Raw genomic sequence first — 25,500 nt, forward strand, 5'->3', positions numbered from 1 at the left:
ATGCTTGTGGCTGTCAGGATCTTGCTATGCCTCATGGGACTTGTAGTTCTGCAATAGCTGGAGGGCCACAGTTTGCATATCCCTTCACTATATTGTCGAAAGTATAGGGACCCCTGCGTTTACACGCACATAAACTTTAATGGCATCCCAGTCTTAGTCCGTAGGGTTTAATATTGAGTTGTCTCATCCTTTGCAGCTATAACAGCTTCAACTCTTCTGGGAAGGCTGTCCACAAGGTTTAGAAATGTGTCTATGGAAAGGTTTGACTATTCTTCCATAAGTGCATTTGTGAGGTCAAGCACTGATTTTGGCTCGCAGTCTGCGCACAAATTCATTCCAAAGGTGTTCTATCGGGTTGAGGTCAGGACTCTGTGCAGGTCAGCCAAGTTCCTTCACCTCAAACTCACTCATCCATGTCTTTATGAACCTTGCTTTAGGCACTGGCGAGCAGTCATGTTGAAACAGGAAGGGGCCATTCCCAAACTGTTCCCACAAAGTTGGGAGCATGAAATTGTCCAAAATGTCTTGGTATGCTGGCACCTTAAGAGTTCCCTTCACTGGAGCTAAGGGGCCAAGCTCAACCCCTGAAAAACAACCCCACACCATACTCCCCACTCCATCAAATGATTTGGACCAGTGCACAAAGCAAGGTCCATAAAGACATGGATGAGCGAGTTTGGGGTGGAGGAACTTGACTGGGAGCCAGGCCTTCTCTTCTAGCATCAGTACCTGACCTCACAAATGCGCCTCTTGAAGAATCGTCAAAACATTCTCATAGGCACACTCCTAAACCTTGTGCCCAGAAGAGTTAAAGCTGGTATAGCTGCATAGGGTGGGCCAACTCAATATTGAACCCTATGGACTAAGACTGGGATGCCATTAAAGTACATGTGTGTGTAAAGGCGTCCCAATACTTTTGACAATAAAGTGCAGGGATATGCAAACTGTGGCCCTCCAGCTGTTTCAGAACTACAGGTCCCATGAGGCATAGCAAGACTCTGACAGCAACAAGCATGACACCCAGAGGCAGAGGCATGATGGGACTTGTTTTAGTGTATGTATAGTCTGTAAGCCCTGACTTTTTGTCAGAAGTGTGGACATTTGTAAAAATGTGTGCGGGGGTTGTTGAAGCCAACCTCTATTTACTCAGGTTTAACCGAATATGAAAATCCTTGCAGCCTCCAATAGTTGATTATATGTGTGGGTTGGTTGGAGCAAACCTCTATTGACTCTGATTTAACAGATTATAAGAAAATCACTACAGTCTTCAATCATTTTGCACTCTTTTGTACATTATAACCACCTGTTTTGCTCCATTAGGCATATTTCAAATTTGTTGAGGTAATGATGTGAAAAGCAGTTTGCTACACCCTAAAATGTTCCTGCCCTGGGCTGTGGCCTACACTATGTCACATTTACATGTATCTTGTCTATTGTCATACTAGCTCCTAAATAGCACTGAGTCATTTGGAATCCATATATATTATCTAAGTAAGTTGTTTAACACAGTAAAAGAGATACTTTAGTTCCAATTTATTAAGTCTGTATAAAGAGGATTGATGTGCTTAACACCTGTGATTTCCCCTATCACCAGTTTATAGCATTCAGAAAGATGATGACAGATGACTCAAGATTATTTTCCATGGGTTATTGCACTTTACATTATTAAATACAGACAACAGTGTGACTTGCCAATTGATGCATGTAGCAAGTGGTTTGATACCACTTTAGTTTTTTTAAAGCAGTATTAAACCAAAAAGCAAACATGTATTATACTGCAGCTTACCAATTCTTAGATGTGATGGCTTTCTATCCTTTATTTTTACCTGGTGATCTTGCCAGTAACTCTGTTGTTTTTAAAAAGAACAACCCCTCTTCCAGATGTATCAGTTACAGGGATGAGATACACTATTTATTACTGACAAGGGTGCTTACAATGAGAAGCTTTTAACTATTTATGTAAAACCTTTATCTCAAAAGGAAAAAAGAACTGTTGCTTGTGCAACTTCAGTGTGAGCTAGAGATTAGCCTACATTTTATAGTGTATCTAAATCCCCTAGAACATCTAACACTGCCCCCCCCCCCCCCAGGTTGTCAATACTGCTGCCAGTTGTGCTCCCTGTGCTCCTTAATCCAGAGTGGGGGCATACAGGAGGTGTGTTACTGGCCAAATCATCAGGGGAAAGCAGAGAGGAAAAAAAAAGAAAATGAATGCAGCCACCACATCTAATGATTGGTAAGCTTCAATATATTATCATTTTTAGTTTTGGATTTAACCACCTCCCATTCGCTGTATTGACAATTGATGGGTGCAAGGTGGCTCCCTTGTTCTGGGGTGACGTCATATGAGGTTGTCCCCCTCTCACAGTGCTTGTGCACCCACAGGGTCGTGTTTTGCAGCATGCTGTGTCCCTGCAACACTGCGCATTCCTGATCTCGGTAAAGAGATCTGCCTTGCAGGAGGAGCCACTGCTGGAAAGTCAGCTAAACTCGGTGGATGTGGGCGGAATTTCCATCCGCGGGCCGCCAATCCGAATGCAGGAAGGGAGCTGAGACAACACTTCTGCCATTGGGTGTAGCTGAGGAGCAGACACATGTGTGAAGGAGCAAGATGGCGCATGCCGGAGTGAGCCGAAGTGCAGAGGCTATCCCACATGTTGGCAGAGAACCTGCAGAGTGGACTAAATTGCAGAATCTGAACCTGTTGGTCCAGCTCTTAAAAACAGTCCAGCTCTTAAAGAGGCAGAGGGGCGTCAATGGGCCCAGAAGTTGAGGTCCTCGGGTTTGTCCAGTAAGGTGGAGGTAGGGACCATTGATGTGGGGTCACCCAGTTTTAAATATCGTTATGGATCCCTGGAAGAGGGAATCGATGACTGGGGATCAGAAGTGGAGGCTGAGTGGGACTTGGGAACTGAAGGAAGAAGTCCTGCTAGTTCCAGTTCACTTAGTGAAGAGACAGAGGCAGCGGTCACTCGGATGAAGTGTGCAAGGAATCTCAAGGCCTACACCACTAGGGTCCCAGAACTATCCCCAAAGCGCACTTATGCCGGGCACAGAACGACACCTACCCCAAAGTGATCGCAAAAGTGGAGACCCCTTATACCCCACCTGGGAGAGGAGACAGGCAGAAACTTCCCAGGTTCTCTCGTTTTTAACGACTTGTCCAAAGGAAAATGGCCATGGAATACAGATACGATCATCCATACGCTCCCCGGGAGATAATGGAAGAAATCGAGAGCAAGAGGGGGACTTGGTGTGAAGAGGCTGTTTGGGACTTCCTATACGTCCCTAAGCCAAATCGGAAGCAATCCAGGCCTCAGTTCTGGGACACCTTCCTGTCTATTAGGGCAAACTGGAATCTGGGGCGGTCAATATACATTGACCGAATGGAGGTCAACCACCCAGATGGAAAAGGTCAAGCCTGGGCCATCAGCATCCTGAGTCCTGGAGGCAAGATCGTTTCCTTCCCTTATCCTGATCATTACTATTGAGCTATGTTGAGTTCTTGGTCCAACAGGAAGAGTTTGAGTTACAAAGGGACTAGTGACCTGGAAGAGTTCTAATGTTACAAAGTTTCTGTTAGGGCTAGAGGCCCTCTTGCCAAATCCCCATTCCCTTCTATCCTTGCAATAGAAGATGGGGATCATCGAAAATGCCGAACATTTTCATCACCTGGGAAAAAGAACCGTCACAGAGAATTTCTCCTTTTAAAGCCAGGAGCTGCTACCTGCAGGTGGTAAACCCCTATTTCACAGAGACACCTTGCTAAGGGACACTTTGTGAAGATCTTATGGGCCATGGGCCATTATTACTGCTAAAAGAAGTACTGAGAAAGGACACTTTGCGAAGATGCTTTATTTAACCACTTCTGGACCAGAAGATTTTCCCCCTTAATGACCAGGCCATATTTTGCGATTCGGCACTGCGTTACTGTAATGGAGAATTGCGCGGTCATGCAACGCTGAACCCTAAATAAAATTGATGTCCTTTTTTTCCCATAAATAGAGCTTTCTTTTGGTGGTATTTGATCACCTGTGCGATTTTTATTTTTTTGCTCTATAAACAAAAAAAGAGAGACAATTCTGAAAAAAAAAAAACAATATTTTTCACATTCTGCTATATAACATTCCCAAAAATAGAATTTAAAAATCAAAATTTTTAACATTTTAGGCCAATTTGTTTTCTGCTACATATTTTTGGTAAAAAAATTGCAATACGCGTATTTTGATTGGTTTGCGCAACAGTTATTGCGTCTACTAACTACAGGAAATATTTATGTCATTTTTATTGTTTTTTCTTTTTACTAGTAATGGCGGCGATCTGCGATTTTTTGTGGGACTGCAACATTGCGATGGGCAGATCAGACCCCTTACTCACATTTTTGACACTTTTGGGGGGACCAGTGACATTACTACAGTAATCAGTGCTAAAAATATGCACTGTTACTGTAATAATGACACTGGCAGGGAAGGGGTTAACAGTGTGGGTGATCAAGGGGTTAAATGTATACTCCAAAAAAGATATGTGCTATGCAGCACCCCCCCAGGCTCTGAGGAAGAGGCACGGCCTCGAAACGCGTCAGCCCTCTGCTTCCAGTAAAGACGTTGGACCTCTGCTATGAGGCGGCTTTATGGAATTGATGTGTCTGAATTTCACGAATGTTTGTGAGTAGCTGATTTTAACTTTTATCTAATAAACTCGCTGAGGATAATGCGCTAGGCTGGTGCGCCCTTTCTTTGTTTTTGTATTACAGTTAAATGTATACCTAGGGGCGTGTTTCTAACTGTGGGGGGCGTGGCTTGTGGAATGACCATAGAGACCTGTGATCCTATATAGAAGGATCACAGGGGCTCTGTGATCATTCCAGGGAGAAGAATGGTCAGCTGTGTTTACAACAGCCGGGAATGATCGCGGGTGTCAGGCGGCAATCGGAGCCGAATGCTCCGTGCATCAGCTTCCCCGCTGACCACCGGCTCACCCCCTAGCTGCAGGCGCGACCAACGTACCCCTACGTCGGTTTTGCCTGGGAGAGCCACACTGCTGCAGTATATAGGCGGCGTGTAGTCAGCAACCGGTTAAAGGCCATTTTGCGAAGGGCCAGAGTAAAGTTGGAAGGAGCTATGTGCAAGTTGCTACCTTGTGAGAGAAGGGTAGTGGCTTATTGTGTCTTCAGAGAGAGGGGTGCCAGAGCCAGGATTCCTTGGAGAGTTCTTATGGACACTCACAAGTAGGCAAGCTTTGCTAAGTCTCCAGCAATAATAGCCTGCCGCCAGAAGAAGATGTGTTGCCTCAGTGTTGCAGAGAGAAGAACACTGTGAACACCAGTTGGGTTGATGTCCAAACTTGTGGGTCTGACATTCTGTGGGTGAGAAGGTCGCCTCTGCGGAGAGGGCAGTCTCACTGTGAGTACATAGGATGTAGGGTTACTACATGCTCACCCTTTTACTTTAATGTAGGGGATCCTCATGTCTTTACAAGGTTGCCTATTGTTTATTTTATGTATATATGTACAAATGTTATTTTTTTAGCATAGTTAGTCAGTATGTCTAACCTCTTCCTGTCAGACAGATTTTGTTTGGCGGGGGGTGTTTGACACTTGGTAAAACTCTGTGTAAATTTGTACATTTTGTACATCAGATATCTATAATTTTTCATGTAACTTAATGAATCTACTGAACACATATGGGGTATGCCCCACGGCCCTGTACATGTTATTTCCTTTTTCCCCCTTTCCAAGTTTGTGAGATACTCCACATACATTTTTGTACAGGTATTTTTGTGGGGGTGGATGCACAGAGCCAGTAAAGACATGGCTCAATTCGGCAGGGGTTGATGTAGCACCCTCCTAAGTAGGTGCTAAAAAAGAGAATATAGTTTTTGGATCTTTCTTGCTTACCAAAGAGATTGCAAGGTAAATTTATGTTGCTCTCTGCCTACTAGAGAGCAGGATCTCCTAGTGAGGTCTGCTCATGGTGCTCAGGTGCAGCTCAGTTTGTCTGAAGTGTTTCACACTGGTCCAATAGGGAGTCATTATGGAAAGTGGGAGGAAACCTGACAAATGAGTGCACAGGCATTTAGTAGAGCCCTGGTGATTGGCAGAGGAAATAGCCTCAGTGCATGCTGGATTACTGTATAAATGCGAAGGGCACATGTGCCCGGGGTCTTTCAGCTGGAGAATGGGGTCCTGAAGGGAGGGGGTGGCTGCCTCTCCTCTGTAGAAGCTTCCATGCGGCCTCAGGTGGTCGACCCGAGGGCTGGAGAGTCAGAGAGGAGGTGAACCCAGATGTTCTGCAGAGCTGACTGGAAGGGAGACACTGGAGAGGATCAGATTCTGCCTACAATAAGTGCAGATCTGTGTCATTGGGCCTGTTCTGAGAGGGCCACCCCTTCTGTGGAAGAGTCAGTGGAGGAGTGTCAGTCAAGGGGATGCTACAGAGTGCCCTGAAGATAAAGTAGTTGCAACAAGGCTGCTGCTAGAGAGAGCAAGAGGACTTTATTCTTTCAATCAAGTGGCAGTATGGTTAAAGCAGTGTGTCTTCCACAAATAACCTGGTGAGGCCAAGTGAGAGTTGTCCTTATCAACTGTAAATAGTTCAAGTTGGAGTATCCTACTATTCCCTTCTCCTATCCAAGTTCCACAATGAATTTTAAAACCAAAACCCCTGGACTGTTTATTGAGTAACGAGCAACTGGGAGTAAGGATGGATGACTGAACTGTGCCTAGGTGGCTGTCTGCAGGTAATCAGAGGAGGCCCAAGAAGTCAACACACAGCAAGCCCTACGGGGACAGTGCTACACACCTAAAATGAACTAATCGTACTTTTGGTGCCATAATTGGTAAAAACACATTTCGCTGTATGAAAATGAGTGTCAAACAGAGAAAACTGCAGTGCACAGTAAAAAACGTGCAAACTGCAACACACCAGAATGTCCCGTTACTTTGTGTAGGGCAACCCATTGAAATAATAAGTTGTCCTATGTGTGTCATAGGAAAAATGAGCCAAAAATCATGTGTTCTTACTATGCTAGGTGTGAATGGGGCCATAAAGTGAATTTGGTATGCTTGCCAAAGAACAATGAGGCTCCGTTCACATCTGCGCATTTCTAAACGCATGGCAAACCTCACACAAAATGCATGCTTTGCTGGGGTTTTGGGAACACACTTCAAGCACGTTGTGCTTACAGTGTTATCTGAATCTCAAATGCGGCTAGCAGGCAAGAAACGTGCTGCGAACACCAAAAATTGCGGTAAAAAACGTCCCACGCTTTGCTCCAAAAAAAAGATCTGAAGCTTCAAAACGTCCATAATATGTGCTTATCTCTCACTTTTCTCGTCCAAGGAAGCTTGGGATTTTCACCTTTCTTTTTGAAATTTTGAAAAATGCTTTCTGCTTCTATCACTTCCTGTAGATCACATCCCATCATGCAGTGCCTTAGTGCATCACAGAATAGGCGTGTATTATCACTCTGGACCACACCTTACAGCATGGGAATCCTCTTTTGTGCACCAAAATCCAGAGATTACCTTGTAAAAATAGCATTTCTTGTATTTAGACAATGATTGTTAAAGTGGTTCTAAAGGTTCTAAAGGCAGAAGGTTTTTAATCTTAAAGTGATTGTAAAGTCTCGTGCTTTTATAAAAATAACAAACATGTTATACCCACCTCCTCTGTGCAGGCGGTTTTGCACAAGGCAGCCTGATTCCTCCCCTTCTTGGGTCCCTCTTAACTGCTCCTGGCCCCTCCCTCCTGTCAAGTGCCCCCACAGCAAGCAGCTTGCTATGAGGGCATCCGAGCTGAGCTGCAGCCCTATGTGTCCATTCAGACACGTAGCTGCCGTTCGGCCCTGCCCCCTCTCTCTCCTGATTGGCTAACTGACTTTAATTAACAGTAGTGGGAGCCTATGGTGCCACTGCCGTGTCTCAGCCAATTTAGGAGGGAGAGTCCCAGATGGCTGAGGGACTCGTGGACATCACTGGATAGAGATGGGGCTCGGGTAAGTATTAGTTGGGTGCTGGGGAGCCGGCCACACACAGAAGGCTTTTAATCTTAATGCATAGAATGCATCAAGATAAAAAAAATCCTCTGACTTTACAACTTCTTTAATGCATTCTATGCATTAGGATAATAAAAAAAAAACCTGTGTGCAGCAGCCCCCTCAACCCCCTTAATGCTTATCCAAGCCCCATCTTAATCCTGCAATGTTGAACCAGAACCTTGGCTGCCCGGGACTCTCCCTCCTGATTGTCTGAGAGACAACAGTGGGCACCATTGGCTCCCGCTGCTGTCAATCAAAGTCAGTGAGCCAGTGAGGAGAGGGGGCAGGGCTGAGCCACGGCTCCATATCTAAATGGACACACAGAGCAACCGCTCGGCTCAGGTGCCCCCATAGCAAGCTGCTAGCTGTGGGGGCACTCAGCAAGAGGGAGGAAACAGGAGCATCTGAGAGGGACCCGAGAAGAGGAGGGCTGCTCTGTGCAAAACCACTGCACAGAAGAGGTAAGTATAACATGTTTGTTATTTTTAAACAAAAAAAACACAAGACTTTAATATCCTTTTAAGCAAAGATTTCAGCACTAAAGGTCTAAACCCAAGGCATCAGACAAGAGATGTAAAGCATGCAAAGGATTCCCAGAGCTCCACGGGTTAGCTGGTGAGAATATAGCAGTTTTTTTTCTGCTTTTAGGTTTTTTCTCTCTCTTTAAACCTGAAACAGAGCCACGGAGAAGAAGAAACATTGCTAGAGAAGCATCACTACTTTGACTCATTCATTCACAGACTGCAATGAGAACTGGTAATTGTAAAAAAGATCCTAAAGGGACACCTACTGGCCAGATATACTGTAAGCAAACAATATAACTAAAAGCAATATTACACAGTAAACTAATATATATATATATATATATATATATATATATATATACTGTATTATTATTAAACAGACATTTAGGCACACACTCATAATAGTTTCAAAGAATGATACATAAAAGGATAAGACACCAAACAATGCGATCATAGGTTAAGGAGAATACCATGCATAAAAGAATGAAAAGAATGAAACGCAGGATTCACATTATCCAATACAAAGAAAGACAAAGGTATTTCTAAGCTCACGTTTTTCACAGCATAGCACACATGTAAGCATATGTATAATGGGAACGTGTGTGCTGGCATGCATTTTAAACTTTTTTTTTTCCTCCATGCAATTAGAATATATTATATTAACATGAGCTGCAGTGCATTATAGCCTGTCGAGGTGCACTGCAGGAAAATACTCCTTTTTTTTTTTTTTTTTTTGTGAGTATAACTCAAAAGAAATAAAAGAAATTGCCTTGTTCCTTTGGGAATACATGAGGCAAAACAGCCCAATGCAGCCTAATCTGATTGTACAATCTTCTTTAGATCTACCTTCAATGGTGTAGTACAAGAGTCTGTCTGATTGGATACAAATTAAGTATTGCCTAAGTTAGTCCTCATAGTTTAAAGTTTTGGTAAATCTAAAGGACATTGTATAGGAGTTGTAAAACTAGATTGTCTAGTGTTTTGCCAGCTTTTAAAAGATTTATTTCATATAACCAAGGCAGTTATAAGACCTAACATATAAACATAGATCATACAGTGCATGCAATGTTTTTTTTTTTTTATAGTACCTACCTTTACAAATCATGAAATAGATGTTGTGTTCTTTCCATTTGATCGTTCACAATTTCTTTTGTTTTATTATGTGGCCTTCCAAATGACTCAGAAACTTGTCAGTGTTAACAAATAAGAAATATTTCTAAAGCACGGGGGAGATTAAAATCATTCATCTATGCTGCTTTTCCTTAGTATGGTGTACATGATAAAAACATGAAATCCTACAAGCATATAGTTAGCTTCAGTGCACCTGTCTGCCACTGTTAGTGTATTTGACTGTTTCCTACTTCCAGGGTGGTTATCTGCAGACAGAATATGTGTCTTTTGTTATTTTTGTTTCGGTCAAGGCCAATCTTTAAAACTGTAAAATGTTAAAGGTGAATTGTAGTTACAAAGTTAGCATCTATTGATTTCTCTTGAAACATATCTTGGCAGAAATGCAATGTTCTTGTCACTTTCTGTGAGCTGCACCAAGAATTATCTTGCTTCCTAGCTATCTTCTGTAAACTACCAATTGCCCTGCCCATTATGTAATGGAGATTAAGAATATGGGCTTGCTTGTAAAGCCCATATCAGAAGAGCAGGTTAGGGTGACAACTGAGGCTCTCTCCATAGATACAGTGGATGAGTGATGTAGCCACCCAGGAACAAGAAGTGAACCCGGAAAAAAAAATCAAATGCAAAAAAGAATAAAGCAAAATAAGCATTAAAAAGGAATCAAATGCAGCCACTACACCAAGGACTAGTAACCTAGGATTCATTACATTTTTGGTTTTGGGTTTAGATAAACTTAAGGCCTGGTTCACACTAGTGTCATTTCAGATGCAATTTCAATCACATAGAATAGCATGACAATGAAAATTGCATTGTTTTCAATGAAGCATATTCACATTGGTGCAACTCAGCACGGCATGATTTTGGAAAAGGGTCTTGTACTACTTTGGTATAATTCAAGCTCAATTTTGGCCACATAGATTGTACTAGTGTGAACCAGTCACAATTTCTCACTGACTGCCCTGCATTTTCCAAAAACTTGTGGCAAAAAAAAAAAAAATGCTATTTAGAAAATACATTGGAGTGTTTGCTTTCCAAAATGTGGTTATTTTGTGAAAAACAAATGTTAAAAAATATTCAGCGCTGAACTTATTAACACCATAAATAGGACCAGCAGCTATGCACTCAAGGGCAATCTCTCCAAAACACCTCCTGAAACATATTAAAGAATCGTGCAGCGCAATCCTAACGGCCTGCGGCCGTCTCTCACTCTTCCCGGTTGGCTGATGTGATGCACGCTCGCTTGCAAGCTCTGCAGATAAGTGCAAAATGATCTGCTTAAACGTGAGTGTAATGGCTTTTGAAATAAAGTACTAGTATATTATATACAGAGAGCATTCGATCGTTTGTTCTTCTCTCTTACACATCACGTTAATACTGGTCTGAAGATTTGCCTGTGCATTGGAGGTGTGTTCACTTAGTACCGATAATGAAGGAAGTGTGATGATGCTTATACAATTTCCTTTGGGTTGACATGCTGGTTGACCCTGTAGGGTCTCAAAGATAAGGTGAGTGGCAGTGATAACAGGTGGTGGGATTGCGTGAGCACCCGTGTGGACACAAGAATCGCATGAATTTGCCTTAGGACCACTTATCACTGGAGACATATATCTGCTTACATGGACACCTGATATCTTTGGGACTATATATTAAAACTTTTTCACCATTAGGATTGCGCTGCACTATTCTTTAATAATAATGTGGTTATTTTGTGGTTGTTTCTCCTGCCCTGGAACTTCAGGGACTAAAGAAATATGATATGGAGTCATGAAAATAGATGTATAATTTATGCTCCATTAAAACCCAAGAGTAAGTTTGTTGTTTTTCAAAAGAACAAGCACTCTTCCAGGTGTATCAGTTTACAGAGATGAGGCAAACCATTAAACACTGGCAGTAGTGCTTACAACTATCAGCTTATTTGTTTATGTAAAACCTTTATCCTAAAAGGAGAAAAACTGTTTTCTGTGACTTATTATAATATGTTAGCATGGAGTTTGGCTCAATTTGTTAGTGTATTTAAATCTGCCACTACATTGTACCCCCTCCCCTCCCTTCAAACTGATAATGCTGCTGTCTGCTTTACCTGCTGCGCTTATTCATCCAGAGTAGAGGCACTCTAACACAGGAGGTATGTTGCTGGTCAGATCAGCAGGTGAAAACAGAGGGGAAAAAGCCTATAAAAGAAAACAAATGTAACCACCACATATAATGATTGGTAAGCTGCAATGTGTTACATTTTTGGGTTTATTACTGTGTAGCACCCTTTTGTGTGCATAGTTTTGTAGTGTAGATAGATTGGGTGTGAGTCTGAGGGTTTACTTTAGGTCAGGCTGGAGGGCTCTGCAGGTCAGGCCTTTGGTACTTCCCACTGGTTCTAAAAGCTTGGAGAAGTTTCTAGAAGCTATTGGGCGGAGGCCAGAAGGGGCTGATCTGAATATTTATTGGAATCTGGACAATACCCAGGCAGGAGGCCTAGCAGGGTGGCTGAACCAGCCCATAAATATTGGGGAGCCTGGCCAGCAGGGGAGTCGGGTAGGAGATGGATGGTTGAAGTGCTGCTATGTAGCCTTGGAGGGGGCTCTTGAGGAGGGGGGCTCTGCCTCCAGGCTGGAGGTTGGAGGAAGAAGAAAGGATGACAGAGGGAGTTCCACTGTCCTGCAGTCCACCGGGGAAGGACAGCCTGCAAAGCCTGAAATGGAACCAGCCAAGCAGAAGACCTGAAAGCAGTTCTATCCATAGCTGCAGGACAAGGACAGAGTGAGTACTTCTACACCCCCATGGCATTTATGGGAGAAGTCTGCTAGATGCAAGTTCTTGGCAAGTCTTCTTTATTGCTTACCCAATTCCTTGCCTTGGGATCAAATACCATAGCCAGGTTGGCTGGTATTTTACATTAAGGGGACCAAGAGCTTAGGAGCTTTGCTAAAAATTTACACAGGGGACACCAAACTCCTAGGAGGGGATTACTTTTCTGAAGAAGTTGCTGTTCCGGGGGGAATACAGTCAAGTATCTGTCATTTGCAATGTGCTAGAGAAGGAAGTTTTCCTCATTTTGTTATTCTGCGAGTCAAGTTGGACCTCCCACAACCCCTTTTACCCTATCCAAGGTAAAATCCCTACTAAATCATAAAAACCAAGCCCATGTTTTATTTTGTCTGGATGCAAGTTGGAAAATGTGTGTTGCTTGGCTGTGCAGGCTTTTGGATAAACCAAAACTCAGCAGCTCCTTCGGGGGGTAGTCTATATTATGTGAGGGCTCATCCAGGGTTTCCCTACAGCAACCTGCATGGCCCTGGCTCATAGCAACTGGAAACTATCAAGCCAAAGGACGGTAATCTGCTGCCAAGTTGTTACAGGAGTCAGATGGGAAAGTGAAGTTATGCTGTGCTGATGGGACTGTACCTGTTGCTTTTTGTTGAAGTGCCATCTCATCTTATTTCCAATTGTAGACAGTTATTTCCAAAATCAGTGCCTCTGAGATCATTCGGAATGTATTGGCAATGCATTTGACCTGCAGCTGAGCTTCTCTGGAGCTGCATTTGTCCTGCTTCAAGTGGATTTTGCATTTCTAGAAATTGCATGGGCTGTTCAAACCAGCTCCTAGAGAGTTTGCCTACACATTGTTTTGTTTATTCACTCCACCACATATTTCCCCACTTTTATCTATAAATGTTAAGACTTGATGAGGGTACCACCCTTTGACCCCAAGATGTGTTGTCTATCAGGCTGGATTATTGGATTAAACTTATATTTGGGATGTTGCACTCAAATCTTGTCTCGTTGTCATTGATATGATGAAGTCTGTCATTGACATTAACACAGGATATGTGTTGGTGGAGCACTGGACTCCAGGGTAGTAGGATCTCAGAATTAGAGTCCAACTTTTAAGCTGGTCATTCACTAAGTCAAATTCAGCCAGTTCCTAATGAATCAGATAAAATTAGTTCAGTCGGGCATCCCTGTTGGCACCCCTCCACCCCACAAGGGCTGGCAGAAAATTGTCATCTGAACAGCCCCTGAATCTAATCAAATGCAGGCATTATTTGGGCATTTTGACAGCTGGTGGTGCCAGCTGTCAGAATACAATAACTACAGTGGAAGATTCCTTCATCATCATTGTTTATCAAGAATTGAGGAATCTGTTAGATGTCCTTTGTTCAGCCTGCAGGCTGATCGAAAGTAATATTTTGGGTTATGGTCAGTTAGAGGCATCTCTCTGTCACCCAAGGTTTCCTGGTCTCTGAAGTAGTCTAGAGAGCATAAAAAGAAATGAGAGCGCCAAAAAAATGTGATCAAGTTTTTAGTAAGAATGTCCAGTAAGAATTTAACTCCATACAATACATTTATACAGCACGGGTGCATTAAGTGAATTGCAAAATATGACATCATCCTGTACCTACCTACTAGTAGTCAATTAAAAAATATATATTTTTGAATTTTTTGCCTGTATAGAATGCAATTACTATTTGATGGATTGTTTTTTGTGTTCTTTAGTTTATTTTATAGGTGAAAGTATTACAAATATCACATTACTATACTGCATCAAACTTATATTTACACACACTGTATGTCTTAGATATACAGTTATAAATATTTGAGAGATATGTATTCTTTGGGTATATTTTGGTATATCATAATTGGTAAACAAACAGATTTATACCTGACATGCACATTTTACATGCAAGGCAGCTGTCAAATGTTTTTAACGCTGTATGTAACATTATAGTATTTGTTACTAAACTATTAGGCTATACTAGCTAGATACGTGAACGGGTCTGCTTGGCTTGCCATTGCAGTGGGGTACTGCAAATCAAAATGGCAGTTTGGCAGTAAAAAAAAGGCAAAAAATAAAAATTCATAAGGCAGCATCCTGAATGCCTGCAAATCTTCTTTCACATTCCTGTGAAAAGCAAATAACCAGGAATTGCTTTTCAGGGGGGCGGTAAACACTACTGGTAGTGTGAAAGGATCCTCATATTGTTTATCCCAATGCCCGTAACTGACACTTTTGCTGGATAGTTTGGCCTGTAAAAGGAAGTGAAAAAAAATTACAGATAAGGAGAAGGATAATAACACTATTTTACAAGTGGGACTTAGAAAAGTAAAAAAAGCAATGGTAACATAAAGAGTGTATCTTATATAGTATGTTATTTTTTTTTTTAATTTTGCCCATGGTTTTACCTTTATCTCTTCAGCAGATTTATGAACTGATTCTTAATGTATTTACATTTCTTGCATCATCATTACTGAATTGGATTTTCTGTAAATAGATGTTTAGTCACCCTTGTAGTACCAATGGTTGCTAGTAGGTGGCAGTATTCCAAGGCTCTCAGTTATTCCAGCTATCATTGATGAACATTGGGTTATATGACAGGTTTTCGAAAGGAGAAAGAAAAATGCATATGCAAATATTGATCAGAGTGCATTGAACTGTGGAACTAATGTGTCTGTCTAATATCTTTGGAGCACATGGTGAAGAAACATAAAGAAGAACATTACTGTCATCACTGGAATTTAATTAACTAGAACAAACATTTGGAAGCTTCATAAATCCATATGGCTTCCTCGTGACCAAACACAATATTTCCGCATGCTGTAAATGCAAGCAGAACATAACCCTGCAACACTGGATTCTTGTGCTTCGTTCCTTTTTATAATACAACATACCAGGCTTTGTGAAAGCAATATTGTCACCTATGAAGCAAGATTACTAGGATATAGAGCAATGGAGACAATGCAAAAATCTATTTTTATTTTCATGCTAATACTAACTACTACTACAGCCTGAAAATGTGAGTTGGATATCTATTGTATTTTCTGCCCTAATAAAGCTATACATACAGAGAGCACTAGATTTTTCCCTATTTTTTATCTCGCATTGGAGAAATCGCTAAGCACAGTGAGTGTGGAGGCTCACATTTCACAGGATACTGGCTGATTATCATCCACAAGATTATATCCCTTTCTGGGAACAGCTTGTTCTGATCCACTGATAACACAGGGGTCAGAACGTGAGATGAGCGGCCAATTCTATGTGGTGGAGGATTTTTGATTTCTGAAGCTTTACTCTCAAGCTCCAGGACTTTCTGGCTTTTGTAGTCCACATCCAACATTTTTGCACAAAGACTCTTTTTTTTGCACTGGACTTTCGTATATTTAATTCTATATTTATTTGAGGTTTTGGGATTTTTGCATAAGTTTGAATATTCTAATTGGTTTTTTATATATTTACCTTGCGCGATTTTAAGGAACAATATTTTTTATGCATTATTTATATTCATATGAATTGTGATTTTTGTATATCTATGTATGGCACTTCCTCACTTTATTTGCACTTACTAATGTTGCATATTTAACATTAATTTTTTTTTTTAAGTGGCGCTGCACTTCTCTTTACTATCGATTAACCATTATTGATCTTAGAGGTGCAGTAGAAGCATTTATAGTGCTAGTAGCTGCTTTATTTCACTTGACACTTAATAATAATTTTTTGCACTTTAATTAGCACTAAGCACATTATTTTTACTCTTTTTATTTTAAATTAATTGTGATTTCACGGCACAATAATTTCAGTTTATATATCCTTTGTGTTGCGTTGATTTTACTCTCATATCTAGTTTTCCAGCATGCTTGTTCAACAGAAGTCGGTTGTGAGATTGGCTTCTATCAAACAAGGACCTGTACACATGGACCAAATGTCGGCTGATTTTGCCCAATATTTGGCCCATGTGTATGGGTCTTAAGTGAGTCATTACATATACCCTCTATCTATTTTACATTTTATCAATTTTTGACCCAAGTTTCTAAATGCATTCATGTGTGTGTTAGGGGTTTTAGAAAAAGTAGGTTCTGGTATTGTATGACAGCAGAGGAGCTGGTAAATTATTGAGAAAACAAGTTTTATGATATATAGATTCAAGTTGATTTAAACCTACTTGTATACCATATATGTTTTTACAGACTTATTTTTACATTCTTTTTAGTATCTCCTCCAGCCCTTTTCAGCCACCTTCTGTCTACATGAATGTACTCTAGCCTCATTTTCAAGTGATTTCTCAGACATAGCTTCCTGATAGGCACCACAGTGGACACTGATTATGAAGTGTTTTTGTTTGGAGTCAAAGTTACATAGTTTGTGAGGTTGAAAAAAGACATCAGTCCATCCAGTTCAACCTATGATGTGTGTGTGTGTTTGCTGTTAACCGTAATTTGTATACCCCTTTATGTTGTGGTCTTTAAGGTGCCCATCTAATAGTTTTTTGAAACGATCAATGATCCTCGCTGATACCATTGCTTGTGGAAGAGAATTCCACGTCCTTACCGCTCTGACAGTAAAGAACCCCTAACGTATTTTAAGGTTAAACCGTTTTTCCTCTAGTTTTAGTGAGTGGCCCCGTGTTTTATTGTATTCCCTTTCTCTGAAAAGTTTGTCCCTTATGCTATAGTCATCATCAGTACAGTATTTTTACATTGATGTCATATCCCCTCTCAAGCGTCTCTTCTCCAGAGAGAATAAGTTCAACGCTTGTAGTCTTTCCTCATAGCTGATGTCCTCCATTCCCCTAATTATCTTTGTTGCCCTTCTCTGGAGTCTATATATAAAACAATCTTTGTATGAATGTCAGAAGTCTTTGTCCAAGCTGAACAAAATGTCACAGTATATTTTCTAAGGGATTCTTGTATCTTTAGCTCAATGTAGTGGTCACTCAGATTACGGTATAGTTTCCTGATCTACCTCAATAAGAAAACTATACCACATTTTGGCCCTTGATGGAGCTGATTATACAGGAATCAGTCACTTCAGGGGTGTACATGACAGGGTAACAACACAGAGGCTAATTTGGGAGAGGATGTCATCCCATAACAGAAACTGCAAGAACAGGGAAGTTTGTAGCAGGATCACCAGGTAATATTTCAGTGAAAGCTACAGATTTACAAAGATTGAAAACCTTTTTTGAAAATACAGCAGAAAGTTAAAATTTAAACGTGATTTTAATAATGGGTTAAGCTCTGTTTTAAGCACCTATTGCAGATTATTATAAAAGAAATAAAGCAGTTGTGGTCATAGTTGTGCTTGCAGAATAAAGGTTTTAGTATTGAAAATAGCTTTATCATTTATATTGTAGAGTCCTCTATTGACTTTATAATTGGGGCCTCATGATTTACTGTTATGCTACTGTCTGATACATGACTTAATATTTACAAAGACTGTGTGACCACCATATCTGAACATATTGGAAATGTTTTTAAGAAAACCTGAATTGCAATAATTCCCTTTAGATTGAAAAAAGGAAATAGACCTTTAAATGCACGAGTGAGCTGTAGGCTAGGCAATAGGAAGCTTATATCTTCTGTTCCCTAGGCTGTATTTAAAGATTATCCTGTGCTACATGACAACACTCCATTCCAGCCTAAATAAATGTTACATTATTATTAAAAATATTATAAAATTAAAACCAGAGTGTGCTATTGAAGGCAACGTGTTATCTGATTTAAACGCAGAACTACCATTGTATTGTACTGTTTTAATTCCTCAGATCTTGCACCATTTTTTTGCCCATCTCTGCACTCATTCTATTTTATCAATATTATGCAAGTGAGGTCTGCAGAAATGGACAAAGTAGGGTTATTTACTAAAACTGCAAGGTACAAAATCTGGTGCAGCTCTGCATACAAACCAATCAGCTTCCAGGTTTTATTGTAAAAGCTTAATTGAACAGCTGAAGTTAGAAGCTGATTGCCTACCACGCATAGCTGCACCAGTTTTAGTAAATATCCCTCAGTATTCTAAATGGTAGTGAAGCTCTATATTTTAGAATTAAGGCCTCCTTTCTCCTGCTGGTAATCCCTCTAGTGAGTAGAAATTGGCCTAATACCCCCTGAAAAGTTCTAACCCGAACGGCAAACCCCATTGAACTCTATGGGAGTCGAACACGAAAAATCAAAAGTGCCCTTTTTGAAGGCTTATTCGCAAGTAATTGGCCAAAAAAGGGGTATGAGGGTTGGGGAACTGCCCTAAAGGATGTGTATCAATGCAAAAAATGTTTTTAAAAACTCATTTTTTTCAAGAGCAGTGATTTTAATGATGCTTAAAGTGCAACAGTAAAAATGAAAAATTCCTTTAAATATAGTCTGCATGGAAAGTGGTGCATCTGTAGCATGCATAGAACATGCTGCAGCAAAGATTGAATTTCTAAAGAAAAAAAAATAGTTAAATCACATTTAAATTGACTATTAAAAGAAAAAAACTGGGCGATACCAAGCCCTTCGGCCGCTCGCTAGTTCCTCCCCTTTCCTGACCTGCCAGACTGCATGCTCAGATAAGGGTTTGATATGGATTTTTGGGTGGACCACACACTGTTTTTTTTTTTTTTTTTATGTTTTTTTCCTTTTTTTTATCGCCAATTCTTTTTTTTGTTTTTATTATTCAGTTGTCAGTGGGGAAGCCCGTTGGCAGCTGACTACTCAACGGTTCTTAAGGACGCCGTAGCCAGCTTGCCAGCCCCGATCCCCAGCAACCAACTTTTACCGCTCCCTGATTGGGCAAAGCTTTGCGCAATCAAGGTACAGAATGCATTGTGCAGTGTGTGGTGCATTGCAGGGCATCTGGCGGGGTGATCACCCCAAACTGATGCCTGAACTGATGCTCGGGCCAAACCGTTCACTACACTCTACTGGTGAGGCACCCCAGAATTGTATCTGCTTTCCCCACTGCCTGTTACACTATGTGCTCCTTTTGCAATCAACTTAAACAGCCTTTCTCAACCTTTTTTACAACAGAGGAGCCTTGAAAATGTTTTTAAGGTCTAAGGAAACCCTCCTAAAGCAAATTCATTGGTGGTCAGTGGGGAATATGCTCCTTACATTGCTAGTCAGATTAATGAATGGCATACTTACAGTAGTTGTCCCATTGCCTTTACAGACAGCTAAAATGGTCTATGGTGTTATGCCACTGGCTCTGCCAAGTGGCCTTGGTTGTAGAATTTTGCAAGCATTATTAAATGAGAGGTCAATCAGCCACAACTCAAGGTACTTCTAGCAGGCTTTGCAGGAACATTAGGATTCCACAGAACTCTGGTTGAGAATGATTGATCAATGAGCTCCCCCAAATCTTTTCCTTTTCTAGATTTTAAAGGTTAGTCTATAGAAATAAAATATAACAGGAAGTAAGTAGACATTTTAATTGATATTTAAAATATGAGTCTCAGATGGTTGGAATGCCCACCTTTTATGCTTTACACCAGTGGTGAGAACACCTTGCTAAAATTGCTGGATCTATATTCTATTAAATCCATTGCAAAACTAAGCAAGGGAGTTATAACCCTTCTGGTGTATTCTTTGTAATGTAAAATGTGTGAACAAGGAGATATATTCAAGAGTGAGAGATAGAATATCTCATAATGGCTGTGGCAGAAGAGTGGAATTGCAGACTTGGGTGCAGAGATCTTACTTCCAAAGTCTCCAGATGATCTGAAAAACCACTGGGTGACTCAACTAATCAGTGTACAACCAGAACTGGTACATTTAATTTACAGGGCAAGTAAACGAAAACGAATGTGAAATTGTGAAGCTCTAAAGAATAAGGTTACTTTTCAGTTTGTGCTGGGACCAGAGGCATGGCTTGAGGAATGGTTAAAGAGACCCTGTCACCAAACCATCTTTTTCAACAAATAAATTATCATAAGATTAGGTGAATTTACTGTCACTTATGAATATACATTATTTTGGCTGTAAAAGCACTGAGACTGCTGTTGGTCACGGTCATCTTAGGTGTCCCAATCCAAGGAGACTCAGAACTCTTGTTCAAGTGAAAATATATAATATTTACAGTTGCTTCTCTCCAAGCTGCTACATAAAAGTTATGTAGGGAGGTGATGGGATAGGGTGGAAAAGCTGTGCCAGCACAGACAGTAATTAGACACTCCCAGAAGAGGAGAGGGCTATGATGTGGAAGGGGCTGTCCTAGGGAACTGAATCCTTTTGGAATAGAATAATTCTCTAGCAAGTTAAAACGCACATTACAAGTAAATAAAAAGTTATTTATGTGAAGAAAAACACTGTACAATTAAAATATTTGATTATCTGTGCTTTTACCAGTAATTTTTGGTGACATTCCAGATGGTTTACTAAAACTGGAGAGCGCAAAATCTGGTGCAGCTCTGCATAGAAACCAATTGGCTTTGAGGTTTTTTAATTCATAATAAACAAGCTGAAGTTGGAAGCTGATTGGCCTCCAGCTCTCCCAGTTTTAGTAAATGGATCTCGCTGTCTCTTTCACTATGTAGCTGCCAAAAGCTATATATTTGCATTAATTTTTCCTCTTTATTGTATGCAAGAATAAGAATAACAATTATATTTATCAGTCCTTTTTTCTGTGTTTCAGATACTTCTCGTGAGCTGATGTTCACCCCAGTTACCCTTTCTGTGAAATATAAAACAATGAAGGTGTGGATTTGCTCTGGGGCATCCTTTACTGCTTCTTTTGGGTAAATGAGGAGTAGTCATGTTATTATGCTGACATCTAAGCATGAATTTGGTAGACCTGTGGCTAACACGATCTCTCTCCATGTGTCTACTCCTACAAAGCTTTGTTCTGATGATACTGTGTTTTCATTCTGCCAGTATGTGTCCCAAAGGCTGCCTTTGCTCTCTTCACGGAGGCTTAAATGTCAGCTGTAGTAATGCCAATCTCAAGGAAATACCTAGAGACATTCCCCCTGAAACTGTTTTACTCTATCTAGACTCCAATCAGATAACCTCTATTCCTAATGAGATTTTCAAAGATCTCCATCAACTGAAAGTTCTCAACCTATCCAAAAACGCTATCGAATTTATAGATGAACGTTCTTTTAAAGGCGTTGCAGAAACCTTGCAGACACTGGACTTGTCAGATAACCAGATTGTAAGTGTTCATAAAAATGCTTTTAATAACTTGAAGGCCAGGGCCCGGATTGCCAACAACCCTTGGCATTGTGACTGTACTTTACAGCAAGTTCTTAGGAGCATGGCATCAAACCATGAGACTGCCAGCAATGTCATCTGCAAAACATCTGTACTGGACGAACATGCAGGAAGGGCATTTCTGACTAATGCTAATGATGCTGACCTTTGTAATCTTCACAAACGGACAACAGACTATGCCATGTTGGTCACTATGTTTGGCTGGTTCACCATGGTGATTTCCTATGTGGTATACTATGTAAGGCAAAACCAAGAGGATGCAAGAAGACATCTAGAATACTTGAAGTCCCTGCCGAGCAGGCAAAAAAAACCTGATGAAGCTGATGACATTAGCACTGTGGTATAGTACTTAAGGCAGGTTTAGGCATATTATGGTTCTGCCAGAGATTTACAGAAAGACTTTAAATCAAATTTTGGTAATAGAATGGCACTCATTAGAACAAATTAGGTTTAGTTCTAATGTTTGTTGTAAACCTTTTTGCCTTTTTAAACAATTTACAGTAGCTAAATTTTTCTGCCACTGTTGAGCAAACAATACAAGATAACCTTCATTTGAATGATGGTATTCCAATCAACATTACTAGTATGTATTCATTACTTAGAATGCATTTCACTATTTAATAACAAAATATTTATTTTTTTAATTTCAAAATAAAAGCTTAACTTTGAACTGTGCAACACATAGTAATCTTAATCTATTGTTCTTTAGAACACGATGAATGACTGGGTTGACTTAGTTATTTTTATAGGTTAGTAATCATTATGCAAAATTGGTATTGGTTTAATACAAATATACCATGGGCTGGAGCAGTGTAGGCAGAAATAAATATAACATATGATTTTTATGATAAGATTTTTTTCTTCCCGGCTTAACTATATAATTATCAACTGGACAATTTATTACTGGTGTGTAGAGCTTTATAGAAAGTGCATTATAGACTGGCATGCTGTATCATTATGGGTGGTTACAGAAATGTGTGTACAAAGATGCAAAGCACCCGATTAGTGGTTCCTAATGTGGAGATTAAATTCTGTCTAGCCTGCCTCCCTAAAGATTATTCATATTAGTGACTCTTTTCCTCTTAGTACACTTATCCACCTGGCATAACAATTCCTTCTGGCCCCTGCAAATCTAAGTATCTAAGTTAGGAATCTATTGCCTCTTCATGGTAGAGGTGGAGTCTTGATTCTGGGTAAAAAGGCTCCAAAAAGTCTGTATCAGTTGCGTAAGATCACTAACAATTATAAGTATATGCAGAAGTATGTTTATATTTCCATACTATAGATGACAATGCACCAAAAAGCATTGTAAGAGGAGTTGTTCCTTATGGGAGTTAAAGGATGACAATCACAGTATAAGCTAAAGGAGTTAAAGGATGACAATCACAGTATAAGCTATTTATTTCTTCCTGTGGTACAATGATATATTTTATATTAAAGACCTAACCATAATTTGAATTCCTTCCAAGCTTCTTGCCTGCAGTAAGGATTCTTTCTAGCTAGCTAGTACACAATCAGGCAAGTGAGTGGTTGGCCTATTCTATGCGCTTTTTTTTTTTTCTTTCAGTTGATCATGCTGCGATAACACTACTCAAGTGTCAGAAATTAATATGCACATTTCTTGTTTTAAATCTGCTATGACACTGCCATTGGTCACAGGAACAGGTCTGAGATTTAAGAACTGTGGGGGTTATTTACTAAAACTGGAGTGTGAAAAATCTGGTGCAATTCTGCATAGAAACCAATCAACTTCCATGTTCCATGTTTTATTGCCAAAGCTGAACAAGGTAAAGTTAGAAGCTGATTGGCTACAATGCACAGCTGCACCAGATTCAGCGTACTCCAGTTTTAGTAAATCTCCCCCATGTGTGTGCAACTTATTGACTGGAATAAGTGGGCTTGCTCACTCACCTGTCTTTGCACCAGCTTGAAAGCGTCTTCCTTTAAGGTCCTTTCACAAAGTGGTGTGCTCGGCAGACTCCATTTTTCTCAGCGGGAATCGATCCGCCGATCCCCGCTGAGCAGGCGGATAACAGCTCCATCTCCGCTTACTTTGCAGAGATGGAGCTGTCAGAGCCCCGCTCTCCTCTATGGGAGATCGAATGAAAACAGGCCGCCTATCCGTTTTCATCCAATCTTATCCGATCCGATCCTCCAGACGGATGGAAAATAGGGTTTTCATCCGTACGGATTTCACGGACAGGATCGGATCGGATAGCAGGGGGTGTCAGCAGACATGTCACCGCTGACATATGCTGCTCCATAGACGTAAATGGAGCATCCGATCAGGTCCACCTGAAAAAATGACAGGCGGACCTGATCAGAAAGCCCATGTGAAAGGGGCCTTAAGCTAGCTGGGGATCCAAATTAGTATGGTGCCAATGGTCCACTCTAAGAAAGCACCAAAGGGCACCTTTTATCTATTACAGTTATCATTTTTCTTAGAGCAAAGCTGGAAAATGCCATCTTCTAGGAAGTAAAGCAATGTATTGTAAATCCATTGGTATAGTTTATTCCAGACTTCAGTGCTATCACTTTGTGATTACTACTATTACCAAAGAGTCATAAGAAAATGTGCTGGTAAGATAAATAGAACATACAATTAGATATTCAATTAATGCTAAGTATAGAAATATGTCATTGTGCCTCAGGAAGAATATTTATTTCATGATAGTTGCCCATTAAGGCCACATTCATTTGACCAGCCAAGGGTGGTTACCAGCGAGAATCAATGTTTTCCTGCTGACAGAGCTAAATGACAGAGCTAAATGCTGAATGCACACAGTGTGTGTGAAAAGCCAGGACCACCAGTGGTGGCTATCAGATCTCTACTCTGTACAAATCAATTCTTGGTGTCATGGCTGTTTGCATGTAACAATTCGTCCAAACAGTTACATGCAAACTGAGCCTCTGACCAATCCCAGACACAGATAGTTTGCATCCAGGGACAGCCTTTTCAATGGCATATCTGGTTGCACATAAATTGGCTACTGCTAATTGGTCAGTTTGTATGTGCCTAAAGCACAGATTGCAGCTGCATCCAGAGGCAGGATTTAGCTACCTCTGAACACAGCAAACTATCCACTCTCAGCCGTCTGTGTGAATGAGTCCTATGATGTGCCTCTTGCCCAAGGTGGCCCTTTAACAAATAAAATAGGTGGTCTCATGTTTTGACTAAGAACTGACCGTGTTTTGTATAGACATTGATAAATTCACCCATAACATTACCAGCTAAAAGTGAGTGAAGCACTGTAGACAGCTGTAACATAAAATAATTTAATCATTGCTCCACACGATTCCTAAATTACGATGGCAATGGATTGCTCTGATTATGAACGATTCCTAGAAAGTCAGCCAAAATTCAAAGCATAAGTTGACCTGCAAGCATCGTCTGATAGGATGCAGTCACTGTTCGACTGATAATTTCCCTCCCTGCTCAGTCACTGCAGCTGCTGAATACAATAGCTCACAGTGGAGGTTCCTGTTTAGAAGACTTCTCTTTAGGAGACTCCTACTCTGTTTAGCATGGATAGGGGAATTCATTTATTTTCTCTTGTTTAGCCTGTGGGCTGACCAAAAGAAAATTGAGGTGTGTATGAATAGCTTGATTCATCAAGGTGTGTAAGGTGAAAATATGTGTTTGTGCTGCTCTCTAATAGAAATCATTCAGAATTCACTGTACAATGAAAGTTTGAATCTTTAGATGCCTTGGGGTAATACATTCTGATACAGTTCTTCCTGTTGACACTGTTAGTAACAAAATCCCAGTTTACCTGCATAGATTAGTGTAAAAGGTGTGACTACACAGGTCACATGCACTCTTTCCTTCGAACAAAGAGATCTCAGTTAC

General features: G+C 40.6%; 1 protein-coding gene across 3 annotated transcripts in view; it reads left to right on the top strand.

The window, feature by feature from the left end:
• The window catches only part of LRRC3B (leucine rich repeat containing 3B), a 301,550-nt gene extending 278,440 nt beyond the window's left edge, over window positions 1–23,110 (top strand). For 2 of the 3 annotated variants that reach the window (XR_014225303.1, XR_014225304.1), the window contains exons 2-3: window positions 21,073–22,970; window positions 23,020–23,110. Coding sequence is in view for 1 of the 3 variants with exons in the window: in XM_082258595.1 (XP_082114721.1) it covers window positions 21,217–21,996 (780 nt within the window). In the remaining 2 variants the exon portion in view is untranslated. Of the gene's footprint in view, window positions 1–21,072; window positions 22,980–23,019 lie in introns of those variants that run through there. The other variant, XM_082258595.1, reaches the window with a different exon arrangement.
• Window positions 23,111–25,500: the final 2,390 nt, after the last annotated feature.

The sequence above is a fragment of the Pelophylax lessonae genome (assembly GCF_965119305.1).
Source record: "Pelophylax lessonae genome assembly, chromosome: 5".
In the NCBI taxonomy this organism is placed as follows: domain Eukaryota; kingdom Metazoa; phylum Chordata; class Amphibia; order Anura; family Ranidae; genus Pelophylax; species Pelophylax lessonae.